Raw genomic sequence first — 19253 nt, 5'->3', positions numbered from 1 at the left:
ATAAAAAGTTTTTAATTTAAAAATGTTTCTCTTTCAAATCCTTGTTTAGTAACAATTAAGAAAAAAATAATTAGCTTTTAAAGACAAAATATAAATTTAAATTGTTTTTTACTAGAATGTTTAAATTCAAGAACTTAGAATATATCATATAATTATTACCATATAGTTTGTTGTTTATCTTAAATGATATGGGACTTTTCAACATCACCTCAACAAACATACAAGTTGTTGCATACTAAATCAATTTTCAAATTTATGAAACTAAATTGCTGTTTGGTTAAACCTTATAAACAAGGTATGACGTTCCTTTACCATAATTTTTTGTACAGAAATTTTAATTTAAAAATTTCCAAACCCTTGTTTAGTAACATATACACGTTTAAGAAAAGAATAATTTGGTTTTAAAGGCTCTTTTAAGAAAATTAATTATTAATCTTGAGTCATGACTTGAAAGAGGGTGGTTAGTTGTGATTTACATTAAACTAAATGAAATTTGACAAAAACCCATCAAGTATTGTCATCGTTTTAACGGAAAAAGAAACCCCTAATTGTCAAGAAATTGAGTTTTGTACCGATTGTTCTTTACACTAAGTTGGTTATTCTTTTTCTAATTTCATTTTTGTTCTTTATGATATTAATTTTCGTTTTTGAAAATAAAATTTAAATTAGGAATTGTTGAATCTTGATTTGATAGTTGAATGTATATTGGATTAAATGATGTTGAGATTTAATTTGTATAAATCAGTTTAGTTGATTAATTAATTGAATCGGTTAATTATTTAAATTTTGATGTGAATATTTAGAGAAAAGTGATTTTTAGACCGTTTGGTTTTTTTGGAGTGATTTGATTTGTTTTCCTCTTCTTGATTTCACTTTCAATGTCTAAGTTCATTTTACAAATTTTTGTTTTATGTTTTCAATCCTTAAGTTCCCAAATTAAGTTATACATGAACAATACTAAATATTGAGTATAGGACTTTTGGTATCTTTGATTTTATTTTACAGTGAAAATCATATGAGATGAATCATTGATGCGTGAATTTTGTCCTACAAGGATGTGATTCTTTTTAGGTGTGTTATTCATCAAGGATTTGTTACCCTTTACGAGTGTGTGGTGATGATACTTAAGATGAAATCACACCACAATATCTTCCATATTTTTTCATTTCATTTCTTATGTTGTTCAATTTTTTTTCTAAGCTTTTCATCCCTAGGTTCTCCATCCATTATGTTTCACAAAACTATATATAACTATCTTCTAGAGATAAAAAAATAAAAATAAAAAAAATAGATTGAAATTTTCAATCCATCAGTTTACTTTGACTCAGTCACCTAACTAGCCAAAGACGAGCAAAGCAAGCAGGCTTAGTGACTTGTTCTTTTAAATTAAATATTAAAATAAAAATCAATTTAAATGATTAACTTTTCTATTTGTATTTATATTCTTTAAGGATTCAAATATATAATGATATTGAAACTTAAATCATTAATATACTTATAAATTAAGTTTTAATTGTTAACTATAAAAGAATAATTTATCATGTAAATATAATAATCATTTTAATTTATCCTATTAGAGATATTAATTAATTAATCAACTTACAAAATACGTATATTATTAAATGTTCTTTATAGTAATTTCTAACTAGATTTATATCAAGTTACAACCAAATTTATAGTAATATTTACATTCTCTTATCATGGATGTTAGATTTAGACACTTATTATGAAAATAAAAATAGATGTAACTTTATTGTTTTTATTTTTGGACATTTTTTAAAGGATTTTTTCTTTTTATTGAGTTACGAAAAGTCAATGCATTCTTAAAACAAATTGAAAATAACATAAGATGAACTAAGAAATAACATAAGAACAAAACAGGACACGTTAAGTTGTCTTTAAAATGAATCGAATTGAATATGGGGAGTACGTACTACTCGTGGCAATATGAGTTTCATATTCGAATACCAGTTAATGGAATTGACTTAAAAATGAATATTAATGATTACTCTTTGAAGCAACGGGGAAATAATTCGTTTTTGAGGTTTTGCTTCATAGAAACCAGATTATGGCGATAATGAAAACGTGATTTTGTGAAAGTGTTGTTAGCGTTTGAAATCATTGATGAAGTTGAAGGGGTCATTATCGAATCCAGAAAATGTCAAGCAGAAAATTGCCGAAAAGTATCCAAGAGTACAATACACTGTAGAAGAGTGGCATCTCCTCGATTAGGTGGCTGCTTTTTAATGTTAATAATAATTGAAACAGAAGAAACGAATATCCGGATTCGAACTGCAACAATACGAGATACGCATAGGACCGCTTTTGTTTTGTTTAAGAATTAATTTTCATCTCTGCCATCTTCATAATAATTCGTTTTGGAAGAATCGGACGAACCACACATGATGATTTTCTCGATCACTCTGAAATTAAACGTCTTTGAAAAAACTTTGTTTTCTTTGGAAATGGTAATTAAGTGGAAGATGATGACGAGATATAAAATTTGATTAGAGCTAAATTACATAACAGCATATAATAATTAAAGAAGGTGAAGGTGGTGGGTGCATGAGTGCGCATCATCATCGCCCACAATATTTGATAGTTTTGGACCCACATCGAATACTGACTCTTAGTTTTTATAATAATCGTGGTCCAAATTCTTAACACAACTTAACTGTTCTCCGTTGTGGGAAAACCCTAATTTTGTCTGCCACATACAACTGCAGGCAGCAGAAATTCTGCATTATGGATTCACTGTTGTGGGAATCATACAGGACATGAAGAGACACAAGCAATACCAATTACAAAGGTCTACTTCATTCTCATAAAACATTGAATGTACTGAGGCTGCTTCGTTTTAGGTCGAAATTACGATAATTAAACTCTGAACAGACTTAAACTTGAAAAGGAGAATGGAGCAAATTGTTGTGACGGAAGAGAATATAGTAGAAGAAGAATTATTATAAGGGTGGTTTTGTGCGATGCAAAGTGAAATGGAGTTAAGGATTGTTGACATGAAAGAAGATTTGGTTGAGTGGCGAACATGCGGACCCAGATTGCACAACCATGCAGGTCAACCTATAAACTAAATATATTTGTGTGCTAAGTCGCAAGTGGCACAATGAGCATTCCCACTTTCCAAAAGGGGTATGAACTATGTAAGCAAATTAACATTGCTCCTGTCACTAAATTATTGAACCAATTCCTTCATGGAAAACATCATTATTCGAATGCCCCAACCACCTCTGCACCTCTTAAGTTTTTTCACCTCCACTTTCGACGGCAATACATACACATATTTCTATATTCCGTTTCCCAATCCATCATCATCGTGTTCCCACACCTTCTTCATCTTTCTCATTTTATTTCACTTTTTTCTAACCCTAATTCAAACTGCATTACCTACTCATCAAACGGATCTTTTCCTCACTCCTCACATCTCCTTGCTTCGGATTATCCATTCATTATCCATATAACTGAATCACCATAACATTTTTTTTTTCAATATATAACAAGTTTTCATTCATCGTATCAATGTCTAATAAGATTAAGATCTATTATCCATTTCTAAGCATTGAATAATTAACAAGGCGGCAAAATATTTTCTAGACTTAAAACTTCTCTAAATATGCACTGACCGGCTGTGTATAAATCTGTAAAGATGTACAAATTAATTAATTGCCGACAATACCCCAACATAATTACATGTTTGATTTTGAGATGATTGGCTTGTATATTAATTATGCATAAAAATAGACGTGGTGGGTTTTGGTACTATCAAATTTGAAGGTCAAAGAAGGAAATGATGTAGTATGCAATACATGCACCTATGGAGGCGACATGTCATCCTACGATCACAAAGTATAGATTTTATCATAGGATGAATCATGAGCAAGGAAGATGAATTAATAAGATTTCAAAAATTTTAATCCATTAGGTATAGTAAAAGTTAACTGGTATGAAGAAACACGAATTGGAAGTGCATATATGGGTAACATGGAATCACATAAACAAAGTGATTTCTAAGAATGAGATATTTTGTATGACTTAGGTAAAATCATTTTTTCATACTGTGATTGGTGTTTGTGCTTTATATAGTCTCCATAAAATCTTTGGCTAACTGGTTTGACACAACAGATAAGACAAAATGGGAGATAGTAAGTTTAGAACATAGGAACATCGGACTTGAAGATAAGATTTGGACAATATTGATATTTTAACACTTCAAATTCTTTTTACCTTTAACATTACTCTATTTTTTTTAAGTTAACTTTTATTAGGATGATATTATTCATATAATGAATTATGAAATAGTAATTATTAGTTTCAAAAAAAAATCCTGTTGGCGTTTAATAAAGAGTGAGTATGTTTATATAATGTGTGCAGGACTTAGCAAACATATTCTTATCAAAGTTGTCATATTGATTTGGACCTCTATGATAACACTCTACTGGTATATAGCTTAGTCTGAATGAAATATAAAATTGAAATAGCTACAGATTTTGCTACACTACTAAAAATGTTGAAAGTTTAAAACATAATCCATTGTACACCTTAACATACATAGTCATACAATTACTTGATAGAATAACATTTACTTTAATTACCTATATAAGATCAAAATGTGATAGCATGATAACAAGAAAACGAGATACGTTCTATTAAAGATATGGCTAGCGTATTGATAAAATAAAGATGTAGTATATCTGTTGGCTGATAACACCATTATGAGATCCACAACTTCATGTGTTTGAGACTCCTTACCTTTATTATCCATCTTAAAAATACCATCTTAATGTTAAATATTTTGGAAGTCAAAAAATTAATACAAAACTTTTTTTTTTAAATACTGAAAATGCATAAGAGTATATTGAGAAAAAATATATATACAAATCTCACCTAAAACTCTATAAGAGTATTGTACTTTATAACTGATTTTTACAATATTTAATTCAAAACAAAAATTTATAAGATAATATTAAAGTATTTTTTTCTACAATAGAAATGTCATTCGCTATATTATTTACTCATCAAACTTAATGTTGGAGATGCATGAGTATGTTAAGGAAAATTTACATGTCACATAGCTGTAGATCAAATTTGAAAATACAAATTATAAATAAAAGTACCTCCTTTATCTTAAAAGTTGGTTTGTAGAAATGAATTAACTCACATTACAACTATACCCCATCTTCTATTATTTGCACATAGTACATATATAAAGTGCTACATATATAAAAAAAAAAGGAATACAAGTCTCACTAGGGTTTAATAAATTTAGAAAGTATCATACATTAATAATATAACTTAAAAACATCTCTATTGCATAGTTATAATACGAGTCTTAATTTTTTCTAATCATTTTTATTATGTTACATCACTTTTAAGATCTTATATTTATTTTTCTTTTAAAAAAAAAATCATTTAAACTAAAGAGATATTTTTTTATGACTTAAGGTCTTAACTTTATTGTTAAATATGTATACTTGAATACAACATTAAGATATTAAACTTTAAGTATGAATTGAAAGTTTTACATAAATAAAAATAGAAAGTGAAGTCACATATAAAAAAAATTAAAATACATAAATATTAAATTTTAAAATTTTATGTTGAAAGTGGTTATATCTTATATAAACTATTCATACCTAAAAATGATCAATTTACAATTGCACTAAGGATAATTTTTATTATAGAAATGTCCTCCTACTATACTCAAATCCAAATTTTACCTCAATGGATTTTACAACTAGATTATATCCTTTTTCTCGGCTTCAAATGATGTCTTAGGCTTAGACTATCTTGAAAGAAAAAAATACCTGTTAGCTAGGGCTGATATTAAATTGTTTTATCGTAAAATTTATGAATTGAAAGTTCCTAATCTAACTTTATATATATATATATAAATTAGTTCTGAAATTTAAGTAATAAATACAAAAATAATATAAAAATATATGCTTCTTTGTTTTTTATCATGCACAAACGAATATATGTTGATAAGAAATTGTTATTTTACCATTTTAGTTAATTTTAAACTCTTACAATTTTCATATAAAAGTAAAATATTTTCTTAATAATTAAAAATAGTAGATATATAATTGTGTAATATGGAAATCGAAAATTTATTAAAATATTATGGATAATAAAAGATTCTATCTAAGTTTTAAATTTTAGAAAGTAGTCTTCTAATATAATATAAACTGGTGAAGTTAATATTTTTAACAAAGACATTTATTTTAAAAGCTTAGAGAATAATTATTCGGCTATGAAGTAGCTCAATGGCTACTTTTTTTTTTCAGAAATACAGTGTTTGATCGATTACATGAATAGTCTTAGAACAAATTTGGATCACCATTTTTTAACTACTCCAACTTACTTTTGTATGAGGAAGAAACTAATTGGAGGAAAAGGTCCATCAACTATAACTTATTTTTATTATGAAAAACTATCATTGTAATTGAAGTTTAAGAAATTAATTTCTTAACTATTTATGTGACACAACTCATGTGTCGGTGAATTAGTTCAATCTCCCCAAAAAGATTTATATTATTTAGAAGATTTCGTATTTAAAGAATACCTTATATTTTTTATCTTTGATATTTAAGCTTCACGGTAAATCTTGACTAATTCAAGTTATTTTAAATATAACTAGGTAAAAATAAAAATATTTTTTTATTTATAATATTTAAATTAAAAGTTTAATTACACAATTCTTACTATTTGTTTATTCCTATAACATGTGTGATTTTAGTTCTTCGATTTTTGAAGCCAATTAATTGACATCCTTGAATCTGCGTCTAGGAAAGATTGATTGATCACGTGTGGTCGAAGCTTCAATGAGTACTTTTGCATCTTTTTAGAATTCTAAAAATACGTTAGCTATTATTTTTTTAAAAAGATTAACAAATTCGACCCTTTTATCACTTTTTTTCTACCTAAATTCTTAAAATTCTCATTAATTATACTGTCGAATATATTCTTGATATTTTATGATAAATGTGAGACAAAATAAACCAGAGCTTACTTAACTCATTTTGTAAAGATTTTGAAAGTGAGAATTTAAAAAAAAGGTAAAATTGCTTTCTTTTAGTGGAATTTCTTATTTAAAAAATGCTGAAATTTTTAATTATTAAACTCGGAGGACCAAAATGACACGCAACTAGTTCTGTAAGTAAGATTAATTAAAAATAAATAAACCTGTTGTTAACTTTCCAGCATATATATATATATATATAGTCAAAAATCGTAAAGCAGTTTATAATATATTAAGCTTTGTGTCTTGATATAGTTGTCGAATCCATGAAAATACGTATAATTTAATGTGTGAAAGTAAGGACTGAAGAAAAACCAAAGTATGTCCCGTAGTGAGAAGGAATTCCACCAATCAAGATTCCCATACACCAATTTTCATCTTCACTGATCATTTTTCAATACCTTCTATAAATATGCATCATTATTCTCACTCACAAAACCCAAACCCTTCAATTTTCTTCTTTTTTCCATTTCCATGGCTTTCACAACCATGCCTTTCACAACCATGCCTTCTTCACTCACAAACTCCACTTCTTCCCCAACTATGCTTCTTCCTCCCATCTCTCATCATAACAATCATATTTTACCTCCAAATAAACTCATCGTCAATAAACCCAAACGCAAACTCCTACACTTAACCGTTGCAAATGTTGCAAGTCCTTCATTACCCATGATTACCCCACCAACACCGGAGGAACAACGCTCAGGAACCACCGCCGGCCGCCACCACCACCACCATGTTGCATGGACTAGTATCTCGCAGGAGAGCTGGGAAGGAGAGTTACAAGTTGAAGGGCATATACCACCATGGCTGGTAAGACTTCATATATACTTCATGCTCTTCACCTCCAATAAAATCACCCAATATCATATCTTTCTGCATAGTTTTAAATAGTACTGAGATATAACCTTTACTTAAATCTTTGTATCAACCTTTATTGATATCACACGAGTTACCATTAAAGTACAAAAGCCAAATGAAAAATCTTATTTTTCCCTCCGGCAGGGATCTACACATAGACACGGTCCATTGTAAGCTACAAAAATAATAATAATAATTAATTAAGCAATAGTATCGATTTGATCACAGGCTTAGTCTAGGTTTGTTGGTCATTTACAGCAGTATAACGTCAGAGAAATGAAAACCAATAAAAGAATATATTATAGTTAATTATAAGAAAACACATTAAAATAATAAAAAGTCTGTGTCAATAAATAGGTTTTGGATTTTTTTTAATAACCTGAAAACTCATAAACAAATAATTAATACAACATCAAAGGATCTTTGAATATGTGTCCTCATCATTAGTGGTTGGTGTATTCCATGATACCTACAAGCTCATGTATACGCAAACGTCATTTTGTTGACTACATATATAATTAAAATAACGCTGTATATATATAGGAATATTGAGTACATAGTAAGAAAAACAGTGGTTTTTTCGTTTGTTTGTATTACTTGGACAATGGTTCTTAACCTTATAATGATAAATAAATGTGAATGATTACATGCAGAATGGAACGTACCTGAGGAATGGGCCTGGGATGTGGCACATAGGAGACTATGACTTCCGACACCTCTTCGACGGTTACGCCACGGTGGTGAAGCTACGACTCCAGGAAGGCCGGTTATTCGCCGGCCACCGTCAACTTGAATCGGAGGCGTACCGAGCGGCGAAGAAGAATCAGAAGATATGCTACCGGGAGTTTTCGGAAGTGCCAAAGGCGGCGAATTTCCTGGCGTATGTGGGGGAGCTGGCGAGCCTGTTCTCCGGCGCGTCGCTGACGGACAACGCGAACACCGGGGTGGTGAAGCTTGGCGACGGGAGGGTGGTGTGTCTGACGGAGACGCAGAAGGGGTCGATTGTGATTGACCCTGAGACGCTGGAAACGGTGGGGAAGTTCGAGTACAGTGACTCGTTGGGGGGTCTGATTCACTCTGCGCACCCCGTTGTGACGGATAAGGAGTTTGTGACGTTGTTGCCGGATTTGGTGAGAGCAGGGTACCTTGTGGTGAGGATGGAGCCCGGTACCAATGAGAGGAGGGTAATTGGGCGGGTCAATTGCCGGGGCGGGTCTTCACCCGGCTGGGTTCACTCTTTTCCTGTCACCGAACACTATGTTGTTGTGCCCGAAATGCCGTTGAGGTACTGTGCTCAGAATCTGCTCAAGGCTGAGCCTACTCCTTTGTACAAGTTTGAGTGGCACCCTCAGTCTAAAGCTTTTATGCATGTCATGTGCAAGACCAGTGGAAATATTGTAAGTTATATAGTTAATTATTACGTCTCTGTGGATTTGTTTTAATCTTCCATGTTATGGACTTTATTAATGATTGATTCTCTGTGTTTGATTTTGAAGGTGGCAAGTGTGGAAGTACCTCTGTTTGTTACTTTCCATTTCATTAATGCTTATGAGGAGGAAGACGAAGATGGGAGGGTGACGGCCATTATTGCCGACTGTTGTGAGCATAATTCGGATCCTACCATTCTTGATAGACTTAGGTTACAGAACCTTCGTTCTTTTAATGGTGAAGATGTTCTACCCGATGCTAGGTGATTGATATTTGGATATCTTAGCTTTAGATTACGGAAAGATCGTAATGCATACGAGTGACTTACGGTTTACTTAACATTGATTAATTAACAGGGTTGGACGGTTCAGAATACCACTGGATGGAAGTCCATATGGAGAACTAGATGCAGCATTGGACCCAAATGAACATGGGAAAGGCATGGACATGTGCAGCATAAACCCTAATAATCTAGGAAAGAAATACAGATATGCGTATGCTTGTGGAGCACAGCGACCTTGTAACTTTCCCAACACACTCACCAAGGTTTGACTTAATATTTGAGTCTTTCAAACTTATCTATGGTTCCGGACATATATATTTAGTAGAATGTGCTTTGATGATATAAAATATTATGCAGCTTGATTTAGAATTGAAAAAGGCTACGAACTGGCATGAAGAAGGTGCCGTACCCTCAGAACCATTCTTTGTTGCACGACCAGGAGCAACAGAGGAAGATGATGGTTAGAAGTTCTTTAATTCAAGCATGCATGCGTTCTTTTTCATCCTGCTGTTTGTTCTTTATTACAATTCTCCAGCAGCTTCATTCTAACCTTTCTTTCTGTCAAATGGTAGGCGTGGTAATCTCCATTGTCAGCGAGAAAAATGGAGAAGGGTATGCGTTGCTGTTGGATGGTTCCACTTTTGAAGAGATTGCTAGGGCCAAGTTCCCTTATGGACTTCCCTATGGGTTGCATGGATGCTGGGTTCCAAAGGAGTAACAGCATCACTGAATATTATTTAGTAATATAAAATCTGCTCAGAGAAAATGACGCAACTGAAAGCAGTACACCTATACAATATATTATGCAACTATACTGGGTACAAGGGATACTGATCCTTAAGCGTGTAATATTATTGTATGTGTATGATAAGGTCGCAATTATGGATTCGTCCTCTTCCCCTCAGCATTTTGTACATTGTACTGCATGTATTATATCAATGAGTAATCTCATTTTTTTCTCACTTCTCCAACTACTAATACATTTTCACAAAAAAAATCCTTACCCAATGCAACAGTGTATTATTAAAGTCAGAATATTCCGTTGCACCATCATGTGGCCACGTTCTGTTGATCAGAGCATTAACCAGTGTTCAGATGTTATAAAATAGTTTTTTGGACTAGGATAAGACATGCCTCAAACATGAAGCTCAGAACCATGACCACTTTGGCATTGGCTCTTGCACGTTTTAGCCATCTCAAAGAACATCCAGAGTGCGCCCCTTTGAATCATTTATAATTATCAACTACAAACAACTCTTCTGTATGGTCTAACTTATCTCACGTCAGTGCCTATATTGGTTGTTCTAGTACAAAAATGCATCTTGAAACTGTCTAAGCAGCATATCTCAGGTTCTCGGTTTACATGCAAAAATGAATATTAGAAAAAGGAGTGAAAAACTGGTTCACTCGACTATCTTCATCCTACGTAATAAGACCAACTATATACGAACAGATATAAATTGTAGATGGGTGCAAAGAAATTTCTCCGGGACCAACGTACCCAACCAGAAGGAATCTAGATTTACCTTGTTTTATTATTATTAAACTTTGTCAGTTTATAATATAAGACAGTACATGATTTAAACATCCTCGCGTTTGAATCAAATAATTTCAAAATGAAATCCCCTCCAGAAAGCAAGCATCTGGCCGTCCTCTCAAAAAAAAAAAGGAATCGGACTAAACAGTCAGATCAACAAATTATTCACCTGAGGAATCCCCAATAACTTTTGGAACCTATTTTCATTTTGTAAATAAACCAGAGGTACATTTTTGTGATGGGAGCTTCCAGTGTCCAAGAGAACCTTGAGTTGTCTGATGAACAGCTTTTAAACATAAAAATTATTATTTTTGATCGGTATAAACAGCATCAACATCATCAAGCTCAAGTAATTTGCTCATAAGTTGCTTGTTCAAGTCCATAGCCTCATCGTCTACCTGAAAAAATCAAGTGTAACTGACTCAGGTTTTACTCCAATGTTTCCTAATTAAAAAGAAGTTAAGGACAATCCCTCTTTTTATTTAGAAAAATAATAGAATTACTTTTCAAAGTTCAATGCAGACGTTAAAATACCATTATAATCGTCATCAATATACAACAAAGACCTGCTCACTCTCATCCTTATAAAGTGTATAGAGGGTTTGAGCTGCAGTTAATCCCCTATAGATTTGTCTATTTGCAACAAGAGTTCAAGGCTACAAGCATTGAATCATATAACTTACGCAGAAAAGAATGAGAATGGAGATTTCTACAGACTTAAAGGATGGAATTCAATTGTAGAAAAGTAATAAACGTGAACAAAGAAAGCTGCAACATAAAAATTACTTTGGAATTCATGGAGTCAAGTCATGCTAGTAATTAGCATCATATATTTACGTGTGCAATTAAAGAATATGATAGAATAGAATCACGTACTCCCCCTAATTGCATAGTTCATTAGTAGCTAAACACACGCCAATTAAGCTCTGAAATTCTCACCGCATGAAACTTTGGCAACCTTTTAGCTAATAATTTTCAACTCAAGAATGTACCCCAGCAATCCTACATTTAGATTCAGGATTAGAAGCTAAATTAAAGGGAAAGTACCTTATGAAAATAAAAATTCTCACCTCACCTGGACGAAGAAAACAAAAGTGGGATGGGGGAGCTGAATGTAAAGAATTTAAAAAATCCTCTTCGATTTTTACTTCTGTGTAATCTTTTAAAATGAAGAGTTAGATAAATATAATGGATATCTGGCACCCTCCAAAGTGAGTAATTCATTTTAGAGTGTAAGGCAAGAAAAATCTCAATCATTGATGACAAAATCAACTATCAACGTTGTGTACCCATACATCCACAACAAATTATGCATGTTTCAAATATGAAAGTTTATTTTCTCATCAATGACTGAAATCATTTACTGTGCCTTTGCTTAATTTAGAAAAGCCAAATCTAAACTTAATAGGAATGGTTTATAACATGATGAATAAGTGGAAAATTACTGATAGAAACACTATTGATACTCTCCAGAATAGTTTGCCTACAAATGCATAATTGTAAAAATGCAATACAGACAGAAGAACAGAACAATGAATCAAGAAAAAGTAACACCTCCCAAACCCATTTTAGAAATTGCATATTACTGAATCAAAGATTAAACTTACACCTTCAGAATTCTTTGTCATACTACGAATACAAAAGGAGAAGGGAGAAAGACAAATGAAATAGCACATGCAAAAGCCAGTAGACAGACCTCAACCGTGGTATTTGGAAGAAGCTCGGAACCATTATCAGGCTCAAAATCTATGCCCTCTTCTCGCAGCTTAGATAATATAGATGAATAGTTCTCTGAAGAACCAACAATTTTATAATACCTGACAAAATGAAATAAAATGAACTCTAGTTGGCAAGCTTGAATTTTATGCTCTACTCTCCTTGTTATAAGGGGTAAACAAACAGAACAACAGAGGCTCGAACATATTTCAGCCATTATTACAGCCATCAGAGCTACCAAGAAGACTAATTTAAGTATGAGAGATTACAAGATCATGTGATGTAAGAAATGCTTACCCTATATATGTAAAACAAATCTGCCCAGTGAATCAATTTCAGACCAATGAAAGATTTGATACTCTTGTATCCAATAACTCCTAAAAAATGTGATTTTTATAAATATATTTGATAGACTGTAACTATTTTTCATATTGATTTTGGTTGCCGGATTTTAGAAAATTTGAACAACAATAAATATCTATTTAAATATTTGAAATTTTCTTTTATTTCAAAAACATTTAAATAGGAAGCCAGCATTTCCATTCTCTCATACCAATTCTAACAAGACAAGAATTGCTACAGATGGAATTCAGAAAATGACATCAGGCTATTGCAAAGTCTTCGCTTTAAATATTAGAAACTAGGGTTTCAATGCAGATAATTAATTTCCATCGTTATCCGTAGATTTCACTACTCAAATTAAGGTGCTATAAAGCTTGAGTTGTCATTGGAGCAGTCAGTAGTGGATAATGCGTTCCATCCATGGATGCTGAATTATGAATTGTTGATCACGCATATCAAACTATGATTTTACCATCAGCCTTTCAAATTCACCCACGTTATAATAAAGGAATGATTTTACTCAAACTAGCTAATATGTTCTTCAGTAATTGGTGAAGAAAAAGGGTTTGATGAGTCAAACGGATGATCTCATTATCACTGGTTTCAAGTTTTCCTCTCCAAGACCAAGAAAATGTCACACATCTTTCCGATCAAAACCACAAATTTTATTGTAACTGAGAAACACAATGAATAGCTGAGAATTACCTTTCTGAGCTATCCTCTTCAGTGTCATCTTCATAAGTTGGAGGTTCAATTACATCCTCAGCTCCAGCATCCAAAGCAATGGAAAGCAGCTGATCTTTGTCAGCATTAGTAGCTTTAATATTTACTACCCTAACACGTCTAAACTTAAATGTCACAGACCCAGAATCTGCCATCTTTCCTCCATAGTCCCTTATCACTTCTCGTATCTTTGCCACAGAACGATGTATCTTATCAGTCGATACCTCAACTACAATACTAACTCCTCCATAACCATAAACCTGAAGGGTAAACATAAAAGGATGAGTTAAAATAGCATTGCGAGAAAAAAATTCTAAAAAATGTAATCCACCGAGAGTCTTGTAGAGTTGAAGGTATTCGACCCAAGGATGGGTCCAAACAAAAAACTGACCCCTTCCCACACGTCTGGGCAGGGTCCGACCCTTCTAGGAACATAGACTCATTACCTGATTGACTCCAATTTCCCTCGCACTTTGACTTTTTTAAAATTCACAGCGTCAGAGTAAAAAGTAATAGCATACAAAAATGTGTCCCTAAAAATGTTAAACGTCTCAAACTCTCTAGCATAATGCTTGTTTAAACAGCTGGGATGAATCAATTATAAGGGAGATGTAATTTGGAACAATTAGAACTGAAATAACAAACTTTGAATATAATTATTGTTTTCGGGAATGTTTGCCAAATTAACTTTGTGAGAACAAATGGCAATAGGTCAAAAGTGCTTTTTCGTAGCTCTTGTAAAAAAAAAAATTATCTCATAATATTTTTTAGATATTAAAAGTGAGTTGGGTTATAAACTCATTTCGCCCAAACATCCCTTTAGGATAAAAGTCACAAAATTTTACCTGTGCACAAACAGATACTTGATATTAAGCACCAGGATTAATAATATGGGATGCAATTAAAACTGAATGTTATTCGTCATATGCATCTGTCCTACATGGAATTTTGTTTCTTTAATTTGCCTTAAGAACATGATAGCGTCGTCTTAGAAGAGAGGAAAAACAACCACTTATAAGTAAGATTGGTAAGCTCCTTGTAATGGTGTGCATGCAAAGAACATATTTACACTTCTCTCTTGAAACAAGACGCTGGAATGTTCTTAAGAAAAAGAAAACGATCCAAATATGCCATGGATGAAGTTCTAGAGTACAAAACTTGATATTGAAATCCAACACAAACACGCTCGTTAAGGTTAAGCAACAAGTCAGTCCTTAAGAAAACAACGTAAAGCTTAATAATACAAATTACATGTTTGGTTACGACTCATGAATGAGTGCATGATATACCACGTAACCCAAAAAGCTGGACCAAAAAATTACCAGTCCCAGAATTATCTGCTTCCCCATGGCAATCAATCAAGAGTAGTTTTCTACCAACCTCATAGACTTTCTCAATATAAGCCTCCTGTCCTTTCTCAGAAGCTCTCTTGATATTGCGCTCAACAATATCTTTAGGCACATCAAGCTCCTTAGCTTTCTCAAGTACAGCAGCCAAAACTGAATTAGATGTTACATTTGGACCACCTCTTTTTACCCTGTCATTCAACACGATGAAAGTTATGCCACAATGTGGTTCTTTAATCAATAAAGAAAAACAAGACAGTAACAAAATCCTTTAGTTCGAACGAATACATATTACAGAACAGATTCTGATCAAATTCAGGAAAAATAGACACCACTTACAGTAAAGTAAGGAAAAATCGGGGAAAAAAAATACAAGGGATGATCACGCTAACTATTTCACGTCACTAAATCCTGGGCAGCAGAAGGTCAATTTGCTAAATACCCGACCACCTTAAACTAACTTGATAGTACCAATCATATCAGTGATGTAACAGAGAACATAAACAAATGAGTTAGTTAATGAAGGACTTACGCAGACACAACCTCCTTTCCAATCCTTGAGTATAGTTTTGTCTTCTTCGCATCTTGGGCTTCCTGTAATTTTCTTATATAAGAATCAATCCTTGGAGAAATAGAAGATTTCTAAAGTTCAAAATAATTGGTAAAATGTATCTATAAGACAGCGACCCAACTTAAAGCCACATAGTAACAATAAGCCTTGTTTAAAAATAACGCGAGAAGTAATCAAAACACGAGCACAACCTCATTGATTTACAGCAATACAGCTAGAGGTGTAATGTCCTTAAATAAATGGATTGTGAAGGAAGATACTGATACTAGTTGAGAAAATGAAGGAGAAAAGAATTTGATCAAACAGGTGGCATGCAAACCTTTCTCCCAGCAATTTTGCAGGAACGGCGACCCATACAAACTGGAGCGGAAAACCATATCCTTCTCACTTGGGAGTTCTGAGTGCACGCTCTGTTTGGATTCAACCACAAGGTTTTGGCGCGAAAGAAGATGGAGGAGGAAGATGAATGTGAGAGGCGAGTAGTCAAAGCCTGAAGTTGAAGCAGTGCTCTCATCTTTTTATTTGATTCCTCATACAATACACACCCGCGTGGTGAAGCCATTTTTATATTACTAATTAGTAACATATTTTAACTAAATGTCATACAATATTAATGGAATTTGTATGTTTAAGAATATTAATTAGTAAAGCTTTTTCTATCAACTTTTATAGTTAGTTTTTAATTATCAATGTCAGGAGAGAAAAAAATAGTATGGACAGTGAATTTAGTTTTCGGCTCAAGTAAGTTAGGAATTTTAATTTAAGATTGGTAGAAGTTATTTTTTGTTTGAGACGGTTTAGGATTTTTTTTTAATATAGATTAAGGTTATTCTTTGATTAACCTTAATTAAAGTTTTCATAACTAACGTGGGTACCACCATAGATGGATATAGAAGGGTACCTTCTTTATGAAAAATGCTAAGAGCACACTTTAAACAAACTCTTCTCAACAATTTTCTTGCATTGCTTCATAATTGTTGAAACACAACTTATGTCCCTCGTGGTGTTTATAAGCGATTGTTCCTACCCAACCATAAATCAATCTATCATAATCTAAACTTACTATTATTTTTTGACTTAGCATATTTTTATCAAAGAATTCAATTATAAGATCAATGGCTCATTGGATTCACCTGATCTCTATAGGTATTATATTTATAATATTAACTGTTATATAGTGTAATTGACTAACGTAGACATCATAATGTCTTTTACATACACACTCCATTTAATTTTGAAAGAAAAAACAGAATAAAAAAAAAGAAAAAAGAATTAACGCAGAAAGATCTAGAAAGTATGTGAAGTTAATCTTCACATAATAATAATTATTCAGCAATAACAAAAGTTTTATGACACTCTTAATTATGCTAAACATTTGACCTTTAGTTTTTGTTAATTTAAGTATCTAACATTAATGAAGTCACATAGAGAAAAAACCAGGTTATAATTTCCTAGTATAATACATTTTCATTATATTCATATTAGTCAGAATAGAACGAAATAAAAGTCTAGAAGATTCTTTTAATATTTTTGTCATGCGTCTCACAATAAAATATTATAATTTTTGTTTTTAGTCTCTAAACTATAAAGTGATTTTGGTTTTTGTTCCTTTTCGAAAGGTTTGTTCATTTTAATCTCTTAGTTTTGAAATTCTTATGTTCAGTCGTTAAAATTGAACGGAGTTAATTTTTTGAGAGTTGCTCCCTCCACCACCACCAACCGCTCCCTGCACCACCCCATACCTAATTTGTCCTTCTATAAAACGGATGTCAGCATCCATTTCACCTTAACATCCGTTTACATATTTTATATTTTAGTTTATTATTTTTATTTAAAAAAAAAAAACTTCAACGGATGTGGCCACATCGGTTTAATAGATTTTTAAAAAGTATTTTATTTATTACTTAAATAATAATATATAAATTAAATTAATAATTATTATTTTATTAAATAAAATAAAATTAATTTATAAATAATTAAATAATAATTAAAAAAATTTAATAATATTTATATATTAATTTAAAATATAAAAATTTAAAAAACTAAAAACTAAAAAAAAACTAATTTAACGGATGTGGCACGTCCGTTTAGTATATTTATAACAAATTTTTTAATTATTATTTAAATAATAATAAATAAATTAAAATTAATAATAATTATTTTATTAAATAAAATAAAATTAATTTATAAATAATTAAGTAATAATTTTAAAATAATTAAATAATATTTATATATTAATTTAAAATAAAAAAAAATTAAAAAATTAAAAACTAAAAAGAAAAAATTCAACGGATGTCGCCACGACGTAGCACATCCGTTTTAATATATTTATAAAAATTCTTTTAATTATTATTTAAATAATAATACATAAATTAAATTAATAATAATTATTTTATTAAATAAAATAAAATTAATTTATAAATAATTAAGTAATAATTTTAAAAAAATTAAATAATATTTATATATTAATTTAAAATACAATAAATTAAAAAACTAAAAATTAAAAAAAAAAAAACTCAACGAATGTGGCACATCTGTTGAAGAAAAGAGGTGGGGGTGTAGGATATTTTAAAATATAAATGATAGTTTTGGAATTTTAAAAAAATGTGGTGGTGCAGGGAGCAAAGTGGGGTGGTGTAGGGAGTAACCCTCTAATTTTTTTTATATGGCAAACGGCGAGCCCACGTGTGATGTCACCTTCCTGTGTCACACTGTTTTTCTTTTTCTGAAATAAAATTAAGTATTTGCCATGTTTTTTCCAAACCATTCCTTCTTCTCCCCAATTACTCAAAACTTCCGATCATCTCTTTCACACCACCACTGTCCCTTCCCCTAAGTCTCCATTTTCATCCATTTTCTGAGCACAGGCCACCATAATAACTAGAGGTGCAAACTGAAATATCCAGTAAAACCAACCGTAGGAAAACACAACATTGAAATTGCAAGATTATGATCAGACAAGCTACACACACGCACAGTCATCCGAAGCACAACATAATTCCATCAATAAAGTTAATGCAGTTACCTAATCACTCGTTAGGAAAAAAATAAATTAACATACATGTATAACTTAGAGAATCTCAAACCTTTTGACCTTGGTGGGTGTGTTGGAATTGGAGTTGGAACCAGGATTAGCCTTGGCAGCCTCTGCGGTCCTCACATCGAGCTGAATGAGACTCCTGGTGGCGAGAATGGTCTGTGGTACCAAATCATGCGAAGCACGAGCGTACAAACAGCGAACCACGAAGGAATTCGCGTCCTTCACGTCCTGAGAGTTCAACGGCCGCAAGAGACAATGTCCTAGGATTCTGAGCGAGGGTTGGAAAATCTCCTAGGGGAGAGGGATTCTCTCGCCTTTGGTGGCGCAAGTATCGGAATGATCGGGAATCGGCGACGAATTGGCAGAAGTCGAG

At 31.9% G+C, this 19253-nt stretch overlaps 2 protein-coding genes across 4 annotated transcripts; one reads left to right on the top strand and one right to left on the bottom strand.

Moving 5' to 3' along the window:
* The first annotated feature begins 7399 nt into the window (after positions 1 to 7399).
* LOC108321824 (carotenoid cleavage dioxygenase 8 homolog B, chloroplastic) lies at positions 7400 to 10567 on the top strand. The gene is made up of 6 exons (XM_017553692.2): positions 7400 to 7846; positions 8548 to 9291; positions 9391 to 9584; positions 9679 to 9868; positions 9963 to 10065; positions 10178 to 10567. The coding sequence occupies exons 1-6, from the start codon at positions 7508 to 7510 to the stop codon at positions 10321 to 10323; spliced, it is 1716 nt and encodes a 571-aa protein (XP_017409181.1). The 5' UTR covers positions 7400 to 7507; the 3' UTR covers positions 10324 to 10567.
* A 555-nt stretch (positions 10568 to 11122) lies between these two features.
* On the bottom strand, positions 11123 to 16433 carry LOC108321811 (probable transcriptional regulatory protein At2g25830). Of its 3 annotated transcripts, none has more exons than XR_008248651.1 (7): positions 16160 to 16433; positions 15802 to 15863; positions 15304 to 15460; positions 13906 to 14183; positions 12839 to 12959; positions 12019 to 12144; positions 11123 to 11540 (listed from the first exon to the last, which is right to left on the bottom strand). XR_008248651.1 is itself a non-coding variant. In XM_017553671.2 (7 exons), the coding sequence occupies exons 1-6, from the start codon at positions 16424 to 16426 to the stop codon at positions 12118 to 12120; spliced, it is 912 nt and encodes a 303-aa protein (XP_017409160.1). In that variant the 5' UTR covers positions 16427 to 16433; the 3' UTR covers positions 11123 to 11540; positions 12082 to 12117. The 3 variants fall into 3 exon arrangements, 2 of the variants coding, with proteins under 2 accessions (XP_017409160.1, XP_017409159.1); XM_017553671.2 differs by having other exon boundaries at positions 12082 to 12144; XM_017553670.2 differs by lacking the exon at positions 12019 to 12144.
* Between the last annotated feature and the right edge of the window lie 2820 nt (positions 16434 to 19253).

This window comes from Vigna angularis, chromosome 4, assembly GCF_016808095.1.
Source record: "Vigna angularis cultivar LongXiaoDou No.4 chromosome 4, ASM1680809v1, whole genome shotgun sequence".
Taxonomy (NCBI): Eukaryota; Viridiplantae; Streptophyta; class Magnoliopsida; order Fabales; family Fabaceae; genus Vigna; species Vigna angularis.
Note: the sequence above shows the minus strand (reverse complement) of the source record. Positions and strands in the feature narration are given on the sequence as shown.

Bases quoted from the DNA above. Each gene is read 5' to 3' on its own strand.
- LOC108321824 (XM_017553692.2), top strand. From the start codon at position 7,508: ATGGCTTTCACAACCATGCCTTTCACAACCATGCCTTCTTCACTCACA. The intron at 7,847-8,547 runs GTAAGACTTCAT...GATTACATGCAG, and splicing joins GGCATATACCACCATGGCTG to AATGGAACGTACCTGAGGAA. The intron at 9,585-9,678 runs GTGATTGATATT...ATTAATTAACAG, and splicing joins GATGTTCTACCCGATGCTAG to GGTTGGACGGTTCAGAATAC.
- LOC108321811 (XM_017553670.2), bottom strand. From the start codon at position 16,426: ATGTTACTAATTAGTAATATAAAAATGGCTTCACCACGCGGGTGTGTA. The intron at 15,461-15,801 runs GTAAGTCCTTCA...GTTGAATGACAG, and splicing joins GGAAAGGAGGTTGTGTCTGC to GGTAAAAAGAGGTGGTCCAA. The intron at 11,541-12,838 runs GTCTGTCTACTG...TGATTTTTTCAG, and splicing joins TTCCAAATACCACGGTTGAG to GTAGACGATGAGGCTATGGA.